At 41.8% G+C, this 17403-nt stretch overlaps 1 protein-coding gene across 8 annotated transcripts in view; it reads left to right on the top strand.

Annotated features, from left to right (window-relative positions):
- The window catches only part of plcb1 (phospholipase C beta 1), a 751229-nt gene that overhangs the window by 614714 nt on the left and 119112 nt on the right, over window positions 1-17403 (top strand). For all 8 annotated transcript variants that reach the window (XM_068044354.1, XM_068044355.1, XM_068044358.1 and 5 more), the window contains 4 exons: window positions 6800-6884; window positions 10494-10618; window positions 12742-12896; window positions 15722-15886. In XM_068044354.1, coding sequence (XP_067900455.1) covers window positions 6800-6884; window positions 10494-10618; window positions 12742-12896; window positions 15722-15886 — 530 coding nt within the window. The remainder of the gene's footprint in view (window positions 1-6799; window positions 6885-10493; window positions 10619-12741; window positions 12897-15721; window positions 15887-17403) is intronic.

The raw sequence follows: 17403 nt of genomic DNA, 5'->3' as shown, positions 1-17403 counted from the left end.
ATTCAACAATCCCTTAGAATGGTTAATCAGTTGGCAAATTTTTTGCCCAATCTAGCACAAGTTACTGATCCCTTAAGACAACTATTAAGGAAAGCTCAAGGGTAGTATTGGCACATTAGGAGCAAGCATTTCAAAGGATCAAGGAAATGCTGATTTCGCCAAATATCAGTGCATGAAAACCCCTCGTTATCAACCACAATTGCAGAGAAACCTCATCTACAGGGTTCAAGAACAGCCAGATGGATGACGAAGACCTGTTTATTATGTGTCTAGAGCATCGTCTGAGACTGAGACGTGGTACGCTGTCATAGAGAAAGAAGTTCTTGCAGTCATGTGGACTTGTGAAAAGTCCTCATTATATTATCAGCCTAAAGATTTTCATAGAGACAGACCACAAACCCCTAGTTTCCTTCCTTGTTGTAAAGGAACTCACCAGAATGCCTCCGAGAATCCAGAGATTCTGGTTGAGACTCATGAGATTCATGTATGGAATGGTATATGTACAGGTCAAGCTGCAAATGACAGCAGATGCATTGTCCAGAGCTACTGTAGAGCACAGGCTCAGTCGTTCATGTGGTGACCAGGAATATCAAGAGATATAGAAGAAATGATTTCTAATTGCCAGGTAATTGGCTTGGTTTTAATTTTCCAAAATTCCCTAGGTTCGGGGAAGGTTCCATTCGATTGGAAAATAGTGAATCTAACTCCTACACAATAGGATGTGAACGTCATTAATGAGATTGAGCCATATTCTCCGTTCACTGCATCTCAATGGCCAACAAGCTCAAAAAAGCTCCAAGAATTTCATCATGCTCAGATGCTAGATGAGGAATGCATCCATATCCGCCAATATTGCACACAAGATTGGCCACAGCAGACTTCCAATGGTAAGATGAAGAAAGTCTTCTTTGAGTACAGAAAGCACTTCACTATTGTGGATGATTTGCTGGTATATGATGAAAGGCTGGTAATTCTGGACTTACTCCAGGCAGATATCTTGGAAAATATACATCAGGGCTACATGGGTATCACGAGATGGAATGTAGAGCACAGGCTCAGTCGTTCATGTGGTGGCCAGGAATATCAAGAGATATAGAAGAAATGATTTCTAATTGCCAGGTAATTGGCTTGGTTTTAATTTTCCAAAATTCCCTAGGTTCGGGGAAGGTTCCATTCGATTGGAAAATAGTGAATCTAACTCCTTTATTCAAAAAGGGAGGGAGGCAGAAAGCAGGAAACTACAGGCCAGTTAGCTTAACATCTATCATAGGGAAAATGTTAGAAGCTATTACTAAAGACGTTATAGCAAGGCACTTAGAAAAATCCAAGATAATCAAGCAGAGTCAACATGGTTTTGTGAAAGGGAAATCATGTTTAACCAATTTATTGGAGTTCTTTGAAGAAGTAACATGTGCTGTGGATAAAGGGGAACCGGTGGATATACTGTACTTAGATTTCTAGAAGGCATTTGATAAGGTGCCACATCAAAGGTATTGTGGAAAATAAAGGCTCGAAGTGTAGGGGCTAACATATTGGCATCAATAGAAGATTGGCTAGTTAATAGGAAACAGCGAGTAGGCATAAATAGGTCATTTTCTGTTGGCAAGACGTAATGAGTAGTGTGCCACAGAGATCTGTGCTGGGCCTCAACTTTTTACAATTTATATAAATGACTTGGATGAACAGACCAAAGGTATGGTTGCTAAATTTGCTGATGACACAAAGATAGTAGGAAAGTAAGTTATGAAGAGGACTAAAGGAGGGTACAAAGGGATACAGATAGGTTATGTGAGTGGGCAAAGATCTGGCAAATGGAGTAGAATGTGGGAAAATGTGAAATTGTCCACTTTGGCAGGAAGAATAAAAAAGAAGCATATTATCTAAATGGTGAAAGATTGCAGAGCTCTGAGATGCAGAGGGATCTGGGTGTCCTAGTGCATGAATCACAAAAGGTTAGTATGCAGGTACAGCAAGTAATTAGGAAAGCTAATGGAATGTTATCATTATTTGCGAGGGGAATTGAATACAAAAGTAAGCAGGTTATGCTTCAGTTATACAGGGCATTGATGAGACGACATCTGGAGTACTGTGTACAGTATTGGTCTCCTTATTTAAGGAAGGATGTAAATGCATTAGAAGCAGTTCAGAGAAGGTTTACTAGACTAATATCTGGAATGTGCGGGTTTTCTTGTGAGGAAAGGTTGGACAGGCTAGGCTTATATACACTGGAGTTTAGAAGAGTAAGAAGTGACTTAATTGAAACATATAAGATCCTGAGAGGTCTTGACAGGGTGGATGTGGAAAGGATGTTTCCTCATGTGGGAGAATCTAGAACTAGGGGTCACTATTCAAAAATAAGGGGTCGCCCGTTTAAGAAAGAGATGAGGCGAAATATTTTCTTTCAAAGTGTCGTGAGCCTTTCTCTCTTCCTCAAAAGACGGTGGAAGCAGAGTCTTTGAATATTTTTAAGGCAGAGATAGATAGATTCTCGATAAGCAAGGGGGTGAAAGGTTATTGGGGGTTGTCAGGAATATGGAGTCGAGTTTACAATCAGATCAGCCATGATCTTGTTGAATGGCGGAGCAGGCTCGAGGGGCCGAGTGGCCTAATCCTGCTCCTAGTTCGTAGGTTCGTATGCGGAGTGCACAGACCAAAATCATACAGTCATAGAGTTATACAGCACAGAAACAGGCCCTTCAGCCCATCATGTCTGTGCCATCTTATGGAAAACAACAAGCTTATAACTATAACGGGAGAAATCGTACCAGGAACCTATCCAAGTTGATGGAAGGAGAAAAGGTATGAGACCAAGGCATCAAAGGAGTAATCGTCCAGGAAGATGATAATCAACAGGGACCTTATTTAGTACATACTTCAGAAGGTACTATAAGAAGAAACAGCAGAAATCTCAATTCTATTAATTGAAGACGTCAATCAGTCATACAGTTGGATGAACCAGATGTTGAACCTGAAATTCAGAATGCATCGGATACTACAAACCTCAATAAAGGCCATCCAAGTCAAGAAACAAGAGTTCAGGGAAAGACTATTGATCTTCCGAGTCAACCAACAACACGATCAGGGAGAGTTGTAAAGCCTCCTGACAGATTGAATCTGTGATGTCAGAAACTTGGCGGGGGGGGGGGGGGGCGGGGAGATGGGGTGTATGTAAAAGTAAAAATTAATATACAAAAATATATATATATATGGACAAAGACTTGGGTGGAGATGGAGTGTGAGGGGTTGAAAGGGTTAATATTTGGGACTGTGTGAGTAACACTTCTCACTATGGTGATTTAAGAGATCACGTGCGAGTGAGACTTGAAGAAGAAGTGGAATGACATCAGACGATGTAAAGCTGTATAGAGTTAATATGTAATAAACTAATTAATGTTAAACTTACTAAAGACTCAATAATCTCTCCTAGCTAGATTAAACAATCATATAACAAAGGGAAGCCACAGACTCTATGCTCATTAAAGGTGCATCAATTGTGTTCCAGACTGAAACTCAAATATAATGATTAATTCAACTTTCCTTAAATCTGACTGATGATTGTAGCTTCAAGGGAATTGAGCGGAGTGCTGATTCAAAGTGTAAACTACAAAAAAAGTTCAATGACTTTTTTTCAAAACATTTCTGATCTTTTTTCATAAATTGATGGGAATGATAGAGGCATAAGAGAGACTCACAACTTCTGGAGTATGCTGACGTGTCAGCCTTGGCTCTGTGGATCGCACTCTCACTTCTGAGTCCAAAGGTCATGGGTTCAAGCCCCATTCCAGAGATATTGCTGGATATTGGGTCATTTATCTCATTGCTGTTTGTGGGACCTTTCTGTGCGCAAATTGACTGTTGTGTTTCCCTACATAAAACAGTTTGTATTTATATAGTGCCTTTAATGTAGTGCAGCACTCACTACATTTCAAAACTACTTCTGGCTGTAAAGTAGTTTTCTGTCTTGCCTTTTTTCAAGCATAGTGTCGTCATCCTCCTAAACATAGAGATAACAGAAAAGTTGAAATTGCTGATTATCAGTAACGTTGCTAATAAAATATTTATGCATTTCCAAATACCCTCAAAGGCATTGTTAAACTGAAGGGTACACAGAAGGATCTATGTGGCTTTCAATCAGAGCACTCTCAAATGATACACTAGATAGAAATTTGGGATCTTACCTGTAGCTAAGGATCTCAGAATGTGATCCAGAAAAGTTGGCATCCCTGGAATCTTGAATGTGTCAGAAGCGATCTTGGTACGTCTACTCACTGTAGCTGAACAAAACGCTGGATTGAGAACTGAAATGCCTGAAATCTAAAGGCTCATCAAAATTCTAAATATAATAAGTAGAAACCTTAAAAAATCATAAAATTAAACAGCCCAGAAGGAGGCCATTCGACTCATCGTGCCTGTGCTGGCCCTTTGTTAGATTTATCCTGTTTGTCCCACTTCGCTGCTCTTTCCACAAAGCCTTGCAAATTTTCCTCCTTCAAGTCTTTTCCATTTCCCTTTTGAAAGTTGCTATTGAATTTGCTTCCACCGTCCTTTCAGGCAGCGCGTTCCAGATCACAACAAATTGCTGTTGGCTTGCTAACAGATGGTGGTCTGACAATAGACATAATGGAGCTGGAAGCTACCCAGAAGACAGTTCCCCCACCAAGTGCCACTGCAGTGAGAAGCTAAGTAGGGTGGTAACATACAGTCCGTAGTTTCTCCTTAAACCTCCTAAAGGCACAGAATTACTACAGGAACTAATAGTGAATGTTGTGGTTTTCTAGTTGTTACGACTAGTTGTGAAAGGTGTCTAGGGGTCTGTTACTATCTTCACCTGGTCTTATTGTAACAGGGTTTAATTTTAAACACAATGTTTTGAGCTCTCCCTTTGTGAATCCTTGTTCACAACTTGCCAATTATAAGGCAAAGAAATGAGCACAAACAGGCTTTCTTTGGTTTAAAGAAGAAAGATGAAATTCATTGCACCTTAAACTTAAACTCTAATGCGGTTAATGCTTACAGATATATGACGCGCCCACATGCACATGCAATACACACATGCAAATAGGGACAGAAAAGAGCAGAAGAAAAGATAAGTAGAACAGTTTGAGGCAATATCTTGTCACTGTTTCTCGAGCTCGTTGTAGTCCTTGATTGAAGATATGGTCTTGGTTTTCATTGGGGCCCAGTAGTCTTCTAGTTCTGTGGGAAGGAGATGGAAGCAGGCAGGAGAAAGGTCTTCTTGCTTCACTTCCAGGAGAGATCTTTACTCAATGAGCACATGGCTTTGTCTGAGTTCAAATCCTGTTTTCTCCAATTTAAAACTCTCAGTTCAAAACTCTGCAACAGCCATTTAGTCATGTGACTAAAACTGGTCTGACCACTTCTGTGTATAGGGGAAGAAACTGCTGGGTCCCCATTGTTTCAACATTGTCTGGTACTATGCAAATGTCCTTCCAGTCAGGGCTTGCAATTTTAAGTTTTTGTTCATGTGGCTAAATGTGTGCCTCAGTCTTGGCAAGTGGGGGGTTTGCTTGACACTCGTGCATAGCAAACATATCAAAACCTAAAAGCAGTTGGAAAATTTGCTTTCTAGTGATGCTGGTGTGTACTCTTTGATCTCCATTGGAGGTTTTCAAAATTATGCAAGGTTTTGAAAGGGTAAAGAATGAATCAAATTGGCCTAGAGTTTACTCTTTTGGGTGGAGTTAAGGCCAATTAAGTAAATTTGCACTGAAACAAGAGTATTAAAGTGGATTCATGTATCAATACTCTAACAAAGAACCTATTCAAAAAGACACTAAAGTCTTGTTAAAATCCTCATGGGATAATTGTTGGCTTAACACCAGTGTTGTATTCCTACATTTTTGTAATATTGCTATGGTTGTTTTAATGTAGAAACTGATACAAGTCTTTTAATCTATTACACTGTTAACTCTTGTGATCCTGCCAGTCAATAAAATTATTGAGACCAGTTTCCTCCCCCTCACAAGTGCTTCATTCTGTTTTATTAGTGTCACACATCACATGAATCAGACTCCCCATGACCAGCTCAGAAAATGGCCGAGCACAGACTAACAGGCCATCAGTTCCAAGGTTGTAAAACACTCTTGCTTGTTTCCCTCCCCCAGTTTATAATATGATTCACAGTCCTCTATTAGATTAGATCTTGTAACTCACTCCAAAGTATGCAGCATTCCCATGCCAAGAGCCTTGATATAAATCCTAAATCGTTCCAGTGTTGATGCCAAGTTGGCTGAATTAAAACACAAGAAATAGGAGCAGAAGTAGACCATATGGCCCATCAAACCTGCTCCGCCATTCAATACGATCATGGCTGATCTTGGGTTTCAATTCCACTTTCCTGCCCGCTCCCCATATCCCTTGAATCCCTGCGATGCCAAAAATCTATCTATCCCAGCCTTAAATGCATTCAATGATGGAGCATCCACAACCCTCTGGGGTAGGGAATTCCAAAGATTCACACCCCTTTGAGTGAAGTAATTTCTCCTCATCTCAGTCCGAAATGATCGGTCCCTTACCCTGAGACTGTGCCCCCCGTGGTTTAGATTCCCCGACCAGCAGAAACAATCTCTCAGCTTCTACCCTATCCAGCCCCTTCAGAACCTTGTATGTTTCAATGAGGTTGCCTCTCATTCTTTTAAACTCCAGAGAGTATAAGCCCCATTTACTCAGCCTTTCATCATGGCAACCCCATCATCCCAAGGGGGAAAAATAACTAAAGGTAACCATCTGTGAAAGATGAAAATTTGGTGTTGATTGGTTATTTATGCTTTACTTATAGAGAATAACAAGAGTTTTGAAATGTCGTCTTTCGTGGAGACAAAGGCTTTGGAACAGCTGACCAAATCTCCAGTGGAGTTTGTGGAGTATCCTTTCAATGTGATTGTGCACAGCCAAACCTCCTCTGGTGCTCCAACCGCACTCTCCATCACCATTGGTTAAAAGTAATTCATCAGAGTTTAATTTCACAGAGAGAAAGAGACGTTCACCAGAGGTTCGGGTTGTGCTGTGCAACATTCTCATACAAACAAGATATTAAACCATTTAAAGGTAACAGGTTAATGTCAACTTTAAAACAGCACAGACAAAGGATTTTCATATATGTGTGTTAATGATCTAATAGCACACAGTACAATTTCAAACCAAGCAAATGTGCTTCACGTTCATTCAGAGTATTTATGTCAGAGGTTTTGTTACATTTGGAGTTGGCTTGACATCAATGACATAGTTTATTCTGTCATTTAAGAAGATAAGAACATAAGGAATAGGAGCTGGAGTAGGCCATTCAGCCCTTCAAGCCTGCTCCACCATTCAATGAGATTTTCTGGCTTATCATCTACCTCAACCCCACCTCACGCACTATCCCCATATCCCTTAACTCCCTTAGTATCCACTTATTCTGAGACTGTGACCCCATATTCTAGATTCCCCAGCCAGGGAAAACATTTTCTCAGCTTCTACCCTTTCAAGCCCCTTAAGAATTTTGTATCTTTCAGTGAGCTCACCTCTCATTCTTCTGAACTCCAGGGAATATAGGCCTTGTCTAGTCAATCCCTCTTCATAGGACAATCCCTTCCTCCCAGGAACCAGTCTAGTGAACCTTTATTGCACTCCCTCTAGGGTAAGTATATCCTTCCTTAGGCCCAAAACTGCACACAGTATCCCAGGTATAGCCTCACCAATGCCCTGGCTGGCTAATTTTCAGACTCAACTAAGAAGAATCCCATGAAATGATGTTTACTATTGGAAAAAGATGTAAAAAAACGCATGAAAAATATGAGAAGCACCAATCCATTGTAATAGAAGCTGTGTGGAGGAGTTATGGCGCAGTGGGTTGCCTCTGAGTCAGGAAGGTTGTGGGTTCAAGTGCCACTCCAGAGACTAGAACACAGAAATCAAGCCTGACATTTAGTGCTATGCTGTCTTTCAGATGAAATGTTAAACTGAGGGCCATGTCTAGCCTTTCAGGTGATTGTAGAAGATTCCCTGTCACTATTTGTAAGAAGAACAGGGGACTTATATCTGAAATCCTGGCTGATGTTTATCTCTCAATTAACATCACCAAAGCAGATTATCTGGCCTTTGTTGTTTGTGGGAGCTTGTTGTGTGCAAATTGGCTGCTGTGTTTCCTATGTTACAACAGTTTATTTTCAAAAATATACTTTATTCATAAAAATTTGCAAAAAATACATAACAAAACAGTTCAAAACAGTTCTAATTTCACATTTCAGGAAGTACAATAGAAATCAGATTCCTTCGATACAGAACATGAGTTGCCTCACAACTCTTGCCATTCCATTTTATATGCAATGTACATTTGCATTATGCAGCAAGAACACTTTTGGTGCATACAGCCCGTGGGGTTTTACACAGGTTCTAGCCCCTCAGTTCACTATGGCAGGAGCATCTTACACAGTGGCCTACACTTCAAAAGTGCTTAATTGTCGTAAAGTGCTTTGGTATGCCCTGTGGTTGTGACAGACGCTATATAGTGCAAGCTTTTCCTTTAAATTTGCGGCGGGGTGGTATTTTGAATTTTAACTCACGTTTTAATGTGAGAGCATTAATGATTTTTTAATGATGTATAACAACCTTCTCATCCTGTGTCCAAATGACCAGTGACTCGGACGGACCTTGTTCTGTTTGAACAAGAAGAAAATATATTTTTAGCATCAAATCGGAAAGCTGTTTATTCAGACTGTGACCACTGGGTGGAGCAGTGTCTTAACAGACACGAGTAGTAGCAAGAAGCAAGTGTGATTCCAATAGTTAATTTTTAGTTACTCAAATCTTTAAAAATTATTTTCAATAAACATAATTCAGTAAGTTAAGGATGTGATACATATTTTAGGCAGTCTATTCAATATATGCTACGTATAACTTGCAATACTGATTGAAAAGAAAAACTTCTCAGTTTGGAAATTCCTTTAGGAAAATCCTGTTTTAACTTTTGGAAACTAAGGGGGAAAATAACAGGATCAGCAGTGTGCTCGTAGGATCATAGCTTGTATGTTCACCTTGACTTTAAGGCATTGTCAGAAAAGAAAGTCCAAAATAACATTTAGTATAGACAGAAAGTGCTGGAAATACTCAGCAGGTCTGGCAGCATCTGTGGAGAGAGAAACAGAGTTAACGCTTTCAGGTCGATGACCTTTCATCAGAACCCTGGAATGTTAGCTCACAGGTGAGTATTTCCAGCATTTTTCTGTTAATATTTTCAGATTTTCAGCATGGGCTGTGTTTTACCTTTTCCAAAATGAGGTGACGCTTCTTCAAAAAAATGAACATTACGAGATGGACTTTTTCGGACGCGTTTCATTTTAACAAATGCATTTTCCTGCTACGTCCAGTTTGCTGAGTCCCAACCTCTTTTGGTTTGCAGAATGTCAAGTATTTTGATGGCCTGTGCCTGTTTTATTGCTTTGGCAGGGGGACCATAGTTATTGGGAATAAGAAATTGTTCTGGAAGCTTCAACATGACATGAGCTTCAAACTGTGGGAGGGAGAAGGTCCAAGATAATCCTGTTGGTCATCTCGCTTGTGATTGTGCCATTCAAGTAATTCACTGATGTTTTGACAGTGACTGGCCCACTTTGGCCTGAGACATATTGAATGGGTAGTAATCTCACCAGCCTTGCCAGTGTTTTTACAGTGCACAATGTCAACCATCGCCACCTAAACAGATTTTTCTCCTGTATTGAGTACGATTCTTTGGAGGCTCCAAGGTCCCAAATTATGTGGAGCTCATTGACTTACACCTGCCACTCTCTGCAGAATAGTATAGCATTGGGGAGCTTGGTGTTAGAGTGTTATAGACAGTTGCCTTATGATGGGATTTAACAGTGTTCGAATCTGTTGAGCTTGGAAGGAGTGCAGCACAGATTCACCAGTATGTTACCAGGGCTCCAAGGAGAGATTACATAAACTAGGCTTGTACTCCTAAGAATATAGAAGGTCAGGGAGCGATTTGATTGAAGATTTTAGGATTTTGAAAGGAATTTAATGGGAGATAGAGAGAAACTTTCTCCACTGGTGGGGGAGTCTCGGACAAGGGGACATTACCTTAAAATCAGAGGCAGGCCATTCAGGAGAGAAGTTGGGAAAAAATATCTTCATGCAAAGATTGGCAGAATTATGGAACTCTCTCCCACAAAAAGCAGTAGATGCTACTTCAATTAATAATTTTAAATCTAAGGTTGATAGATTTTTGCTAGCCAAGGGTATAAAGGGATATGAGCCAAGGCAGGTGGAAGCAGTTGGGGGAACAGATCGGCCATGTTCTTTATTGAATGGCAGAAAAAACTCGAGAGACTGAATGGGCTCCTCCTGTTCTTATGTTCCTGTGTAACAGACAGTCACCTATTCCTCTGGTTCCTTTCATGGCGATTGTGTTTGTAGTGTCATTTATGCTTTCATCTGAAAAAAATACGAGTCCTTCATTTTCCATTTACCTTTCCTTAGCAAATACTCTGCAGATATAATAAGAGGCAACTGAGCCGCATTTATCCAAAAGGAACCCGAGTGGATTCCTCGAACTACATGCCTCAGGTATTTTGGAATGCTGGATGTCACTTGGTAGCACTTAACTTCCAGACATTAGGTGAGTACTACAAAGTATAACATTTTTAGAGGGCTTGACATGTAGGTGGTGAGAGGTTGTTGCTCTGACTGTAAAGTCTAGAGCTTGGGGTCATAGTGTCAGGATAAGGGGGTCGGCCATTCAGGACTGAGATGAGGGGAAGTTTCTTCATTCAGAGGATTGTGAATCTTTGGAATTCTCTGCCCCAGAGGGCTGTCATCGTTGAGTATTTTGAAGGCTGAAATTGATGCATTTTTGGGCACTAAGTGATGTGAGAATTGAGAAGAAAAGTGACGTTGGGGTAGAAAATCAGCTGTGATCTTATTCAACCATGGCTCAGTTGGTAGCAGTCACACCTCTGAGTTACAAGGTTGTGGACTCAAGTCCCACTCCAGGGTTTGAACACAAAAACAAATCAAGGCTGATACTTCAGTGCAGTACTGAAGGAATGCTGTACTAGCAGAGGTGCCGTCTTTCGGATGAGACATTAAACCGAGGACCCATCTGCTTGTGCAGGTGGATACAAAAGATCCCATGGCACTATTTCAAAGAAGAGCAGGGGAGTTATCCCCGGTGTCCTGGCCAATGTTTATCCCTCAATCAACATCACAAAAACATTGCTGTTTGTGGGAGCTTGCTGTGTAAAAATTGGCTGCTGCATTTCCTACGTTACAACAGTGACTACGCTTCGAAAAGTACTTCATTGGCTGTAAAGTGCTTTGAGATGTCTGGTGGTCATGAAAGGCGCTATATAAATGAAAGCCTTCCTTTTCTTTGAACGGTGCAGCCGGCTCAAGGAGCCATACAGTCTGCTCCTGCTCCTATTTGTTATGTTCTTTCATCGTGCTGTGTTGAAGGTTGAGTTACACAAAAATGGAGGCCCCGAGCAGAACTGGGCCTTTTACAGATTAGCTGATGGGGGAAGGGCATTCATTTTCTGAGGCTCCATCCCCAGTGTAGAGCCTTGTCTGCAACGAGTGCTCATCGGAAAAGTGGGGCAACAGCATTGCAGTCCTGAACCGACTGCTCTGCTCACACCAGGCCTGAACACTCACTAAATTACCCTCCAAACCTTTCACGCTTGTAAAGATGGATTAAATTTAGATCAGTGGAGCCTCGCACATTATCTTGGCATTGTCAGGAACAGAATCACCAACATTACAATTGAACCATCAAGCTATCTAATCAAACCAGAAGTATTTCAAAGGCTTAGTCAAAGTTATTGGAGGCAAATCAACAATCATATGGCCTTTCTCCGCCCATGGCCATAATTTAGCAAATAGGTGGCTGGGTTGACCAAACTATAACTATGGAAAATGAGAGTACAGCATGTTTATCTTTTACTTATAAAATAGATTATGAATAGATTTCCTTCAAAGGCAAATTAAAGGCTAAATACATAAGTTTTGTTTGCATTGAATATCTAACTCAGCCTATCAGAATAGTCTGGTGTGAAACTCATGGAGTGATGCAGCACAGAAGGAGGCCATTTGGCCCATCGTGCCTGTGCCAGCTCCCTGAAAGAGCACTCCAATTAGTCCCACTCCCCTGCTCTTTGCCTACGGCCCTGCAAATGTGCCCCCCCTACCCCCCCAAGTATTTATCCAAATTCTACTTTGAAAGTTACTGTTGAATCTGCTGGATTCCAGATCAGCCTTGCTGCTTCGTGCTGCGATAATCTCACCAGAGTTGGCCTGAGTGTTGCTGGACTAAGAGAAGAAGAGATTAAAAAGATACACTGGTGTGTTTCCACACCTGATTGTGCCTGAATGGCACCAATATAAAGTGTACTCCACACATGTGCAAGTGGGATGATGATATTCCCTGATGTCACACACTATCAAAGCTGTCGTGTGAAGGATTGTTGCATGGGTGAGATACCATAGAAATGCACCCTTGAAACACTATAGTCAGAAGAGCAGGGATAAAACTGAAAGGATAACGAAGCTGTCAATCATCACTGGCTCTTTTTGTCATACAAAATGTTGATGGATCCCAACTCCCGTAGTTACAGTGAAAATCCTGAGTGGAGTTTTAAAAAAAAACTTTTGTATCAACTTGATATGCTGTTCACACCAAAAGGATAAAATCAAAAATGGGATAAGTAACAAATGTTTTCATTTCTGCTTGAATGATTTACTCAGACCTGGCTATGCAACTGAACATGGGGATGTTTGAACACAATGGGAAAAGTGGCTTCCGCCTGAAACCAGAGTTCATGAGACGGACGGACAAGCACTTTGACCCTTTCACTGAGACCACCGTTGATGGAATAGTGGCCAACACCCTTTCAGTAAAGGTGTGAAACTCTCACTTTTGATGGTGATTTTTAAAAGGTGTTTATAATGTTGTGGAGACGCGGTTGGTTTTTGACAAATTGCAATATGGGTGACAGAATCATGGGGATTTTTTGCTGTCCGCTGTGGTGGATTTGGTGGCGTGCGGGGTAATATAATTAGGCAGGATTCCTGACAGTGGAATATTTTAGAGGAATTAAGTCGGCGGTGGGTTTGCTGCATTCCTGGGTTCCCCCAGCGCAGTGGCAAATTGCAGCTTTGCGTTCATTTAAATAAAATGAATACTCACTATCCTACGCATAGCTACCATTTAGTCCTACCTGCCAGATTAACTGAACGGCGAGCGATGTTCCCGTGCCACCCGGTTCACTAATGTTTCAGTGTGGCGTGCACCAGTCACGTTTGTGCAAAAGAGTCTCAGGACTGTACTCTTCTCTCTTTAACTCATCCGCTACACTAACGTCAGCACTGGAATGGACGTTTGCCTCCAGGCCAACATTAGCAAGGGTGAATCATCTCAGGGGAATGGCAGCGATGGTGTGGGCGGGGCTACATGGAGGAGCAGGGGAGGGTAGTCGGGTAGGGACGGGTGGGGTTGATTGGGTGCATGGAGGAGCAGGGGAGGGCGGAGTGGAGCGTCCAGGTAGTTGAATAGTTGATGTTGATATTGAAGATGTATTTTGTTGGATGTAGAGGTGGTGGATGGATTAGATCAGTACTGTGTGAGGATATATGGCAAAGACCTAAAGGGAGGGACGAGTGCTGTCAACGTCAGGGAGTTGAAGGGTAGAGCGAGGGTACTGGCTGTCATGTCATTCACTTTGGCTGCAGGTAAAATAAATGATGTGAAGTTGGTGGTGACTCACAAAATAAGGGAAGCAAAAACATTTTGATTTAAGTAAAAGCTTCAATTGAAATTAGTCTGCAGATACCTACATGAAAGGAAGGCTGCTGCTCCTTGAGGCTACAAGCACAGAATGTTTTATATCTGTGGCGATCATGGTGCTTGGGGCAGTGACAGTGGGTTCCACCAATGAAAGGCCACAGCGGACGCTTGATCCCACGTGTTCCCCGTGCCCATTGCCGCATGGCTAATTTAAATACAAAATCGCACGGGAAACGGGATTTGTGGCGGGAGCGGAAGTTGCGACAACTTCCGGTCCTGTCATCGGGAACACCGTGACTCTCATAAGATTCCACCCATAGATTGGTTACAACAAAGAAGGAGGCCATTCAGCCCATCGAACTCTCTGCAACTGCTAGTCAGCTAGTCCCACTGCCCCGCTCTTTCTCCATAACCCTGCAAATTTTTTTCCTTTCAGGTGTTTATTCAATTCCCTTTTGAAAGTCACACTTGAATCTGACTCCACCACACTATCGGGCAGTGCATTCCAGATCATAGCCACTCCTGCGTCAAAAAGTTTTTCCTGAGCCTTTGGTTCCTTTGCCAATCACCTTAAATCGATGACCTCTGGTTCTTTGACCCTTCCCCCAGTGGGAACAGTTTCTCTCTATCTACTCTGTCTCGACCCCTCATGATTTTGAACACTTCTATCAAATCTCCTCTCAATCTTCTCTTCTCGAGGAAGAACAACCCCAGCTTCTCCAATCTACCACCTTGTCCAATTAATGAAAATGGGGTGGCAGATTAGGCTGCCAATTTGCCAAAGACCAATTTCAACCCCGAAGGCTATGAGGGAAAAAAATAAAGGCCTGAAATTTACATGCAAAAACATGATTTCTGTCACACCTCTGGCCAAGTTGTGGTAATGGAGGGATAGCTGCTTTGAGAAGATTTTGGCCGTAGCTTTCTCATGCATTGTATTGCACATGGCATGTTGAATATTGGGTAAGTTTTGCAACTCTGAAGATCAGAAATATGATAGGTGAGAAGCAACAGACAATTTCAAAGCACAGCATGGAAGATGCATCTGCTGGACCACATCCATGGCACATCAGATGCAGTGAGTTTAATGTTTTACAATTGTCAGCTAAATATTAATGATCAATTGTACTGATTTGTGCTGAGATAACTATGCAACTGGATCACCTGGTGACTCTGTTTAAGTCACAATTATAGCCTTCCCCGGAATAACTCTTTCAGTTGAGTGATAATAGTTTTCTTTCCTATCTGTCCCTGAACAGTATCTGGTCCTGTGTCAGCTGTGACTCAGTAGTAGTGCTCTTACTTCAGAGTCAGGAAGTTGTGAGTGCAAGTCCCATTTTAAAGGCTTAAGCCCATAATTGAGGCTGACGCTCAAGTGCAGTACTGAGGGAGTGCTGTATTGTCAGAGGAGCAGTCATTCAGATGTTAAACGGAGGCCCCATTTGCCCTCACTGGTGGATATAAAAGATCTGAAGAAGAGTAGGGGTATCCTCCCCAGTGACTTGGCCAATATTTATCCTTCAACAAACACCACTAAGATATACTAACTGGGCATTTTGTCACATTGATGTTTGTGGGATCGTGCTGCATTTTCCTCATTACAAGAGTGCCTACATTTCGAAGATACTTCATTGGCTGTAAAGTGCTTTGGGATGTCTCATGATAGGTGCTATATGACTGCAAGTCTTTTTTTTTCTCATCATTGATTCTCTGGGTAACAGAAGTGAAGATACAGATGAAACGGTGATCTTCTCAGACAAAGCTCTTGCAGCGAGCAGTCATGTATCTGTACAGGCATCTCTGATTCTCATGGTTGCAGTGTTTAGCTTAACTGAGGTAGCTGGAACGTAGCTGAGTTCAGTGATCAATAGCCATTCCAACCTTGCTCAAGATATCAAATGTTCGATCTGTATTAAGATATAGTTTTGTTGTTTCCGTCAGGTACTCTCGGGTCAATTTCTTTCGGACAAAAAAGTTGGGACTTATGTGGAGATAGACATGTTTGGTCTCCCGGTGGACACGAGACGAAAAGCTTTCAAAACGAAAACTTCACAAAACAATGCGGTGAATCCAGTCTGGGAAGATGATCCTATTGTGTTTAAAAAGGTTTGTCCTTTAATTTTTGAGACAATGCAGCAGAACAATATTTTATTTAACACCAGTTAAACGTATTTTTCTTCCTTGTAACCCTGAGACACAAGGCAGAGAGATAAACAGAGTCAAGGTTTCAGATCGATGATCTCGTAGCAGAACTCTCTCCACAGATGCTGTCTGATCTGTTGAGTATTTCTAGCCTGTTCTGTCTTTATTTCTAACTTTTGCGTCCTCTTTGTTCTCCCAGGCATGAAAGGCATTGAGCACTTTTTAAATTAGTTCAGAGTTGTCCGCTTCATTTGATTCACATTCATTTGTGCATGAGATGTGCAGGCGTTTATTTCAGACTGATGAACAGCAGTCTGCATACATCCAGCTGATTCAACCTCAATAAATTCCTGCACACACGTCAGCAATTCCCTTTTTCCAACACTGTCCTGGCCTCTCATTTTCTGCCATCAATAAACCTGAGCTCATCCAAAACTCTGCTGCACATATCTTATCTCACACCAAGTCCCATTTACTGTTTACCTGTCACCCCTGTGCTCGCTGACCTACGCTGGTCAACCGATGCCTCAATTTTAAAATTTTCATCCTTGTTTTCAAATCCCTCGCCTCCTCCAGCCTTACAACCCTCCAAGAACTCTGTGCTCCTCCAATTCTGGCCTCTTGCGCATCCCCTATTTTAATCGCTCCACCATTGATGGCCGTGCATTCAGTCACCAAGGTCCCAAGCTCTGAAAATCCCTCTCTAAACCTCTCTGCTGGTCTCTCCTCCTTTAAGACACTCCTTAAAACCTGTCTCTTTGATCAAGCTTTTTGCCATCTGTCCTAGTATCTCCTCATATGGCTTGGTGTCAAATTTTGTCTGATGATTCTCCTGTGAAGCACCTTGAGACATGTTACTACGTTAAAGGTGCTATATAAATGCAAGTTGTTGTTGGTTGAAAAATGGTTCTGACTGTTGGAATATATGAATCTATCAGCGACACAAGATTTGGATTTTCCTTGCCACTCCTGTGACCAAAGGGAGTGCGATAGCGCAGGCAAAATTTCTGCATGTTATCATATTTTTGTTGGATTCCCACTGATCTTGCTGCCCATGCTTTGGAGCTTAGTACTGTGGGGGATGGAAAATGTCTGCAGCAGCTTAAAGGGCCAAGTAGCCTCCCCAAATGAAAATTATGTTGGCGCCCCTGATACAGTTGTCAGAAGAACTTGCCACTGTGGAATTGTTCACTGATCATTCCTGCATCACTTCACTAACAGCTGTGGCATCTAAATTCTTTAATGGGTATTTTAATGTATCTGCTGGAAGAGAAGCTGAGCAATCACTTACACGTGTAATGTGCAATGGATCCCAACCCATTGCTCCTGCATGCTTCATTAGCACGACTAAAGTAGAGTAGAGAGATACAGCACTGAAACAGGCCCTTCGGCCCACCGAGTCTGTGCCGACCATCAACCACCCCTTTATACTAATCCTCCACTAATCCCATATTCCTACCACATCCCCACCTGTCCCTATA

This window comes from Heterodontus francisci, chromosome 13 (genome assembly GCF_036365525.1).
Source record: "Heterodontus francisci isolate sHetFra1 chromosome 13, sHetFra1.hap1, whole genome shotgun sequence".
NCBI classification, from domain to species: Eukaryota; Metazoa; Chordata; class Chondrichthyes; order Heterodontiformes; family Heterodontidae; genus Heterodontus; species Heterodontus francisci.
This window is presented reverse-complemented; position numbering and strand designations above follow the sequence as displayed.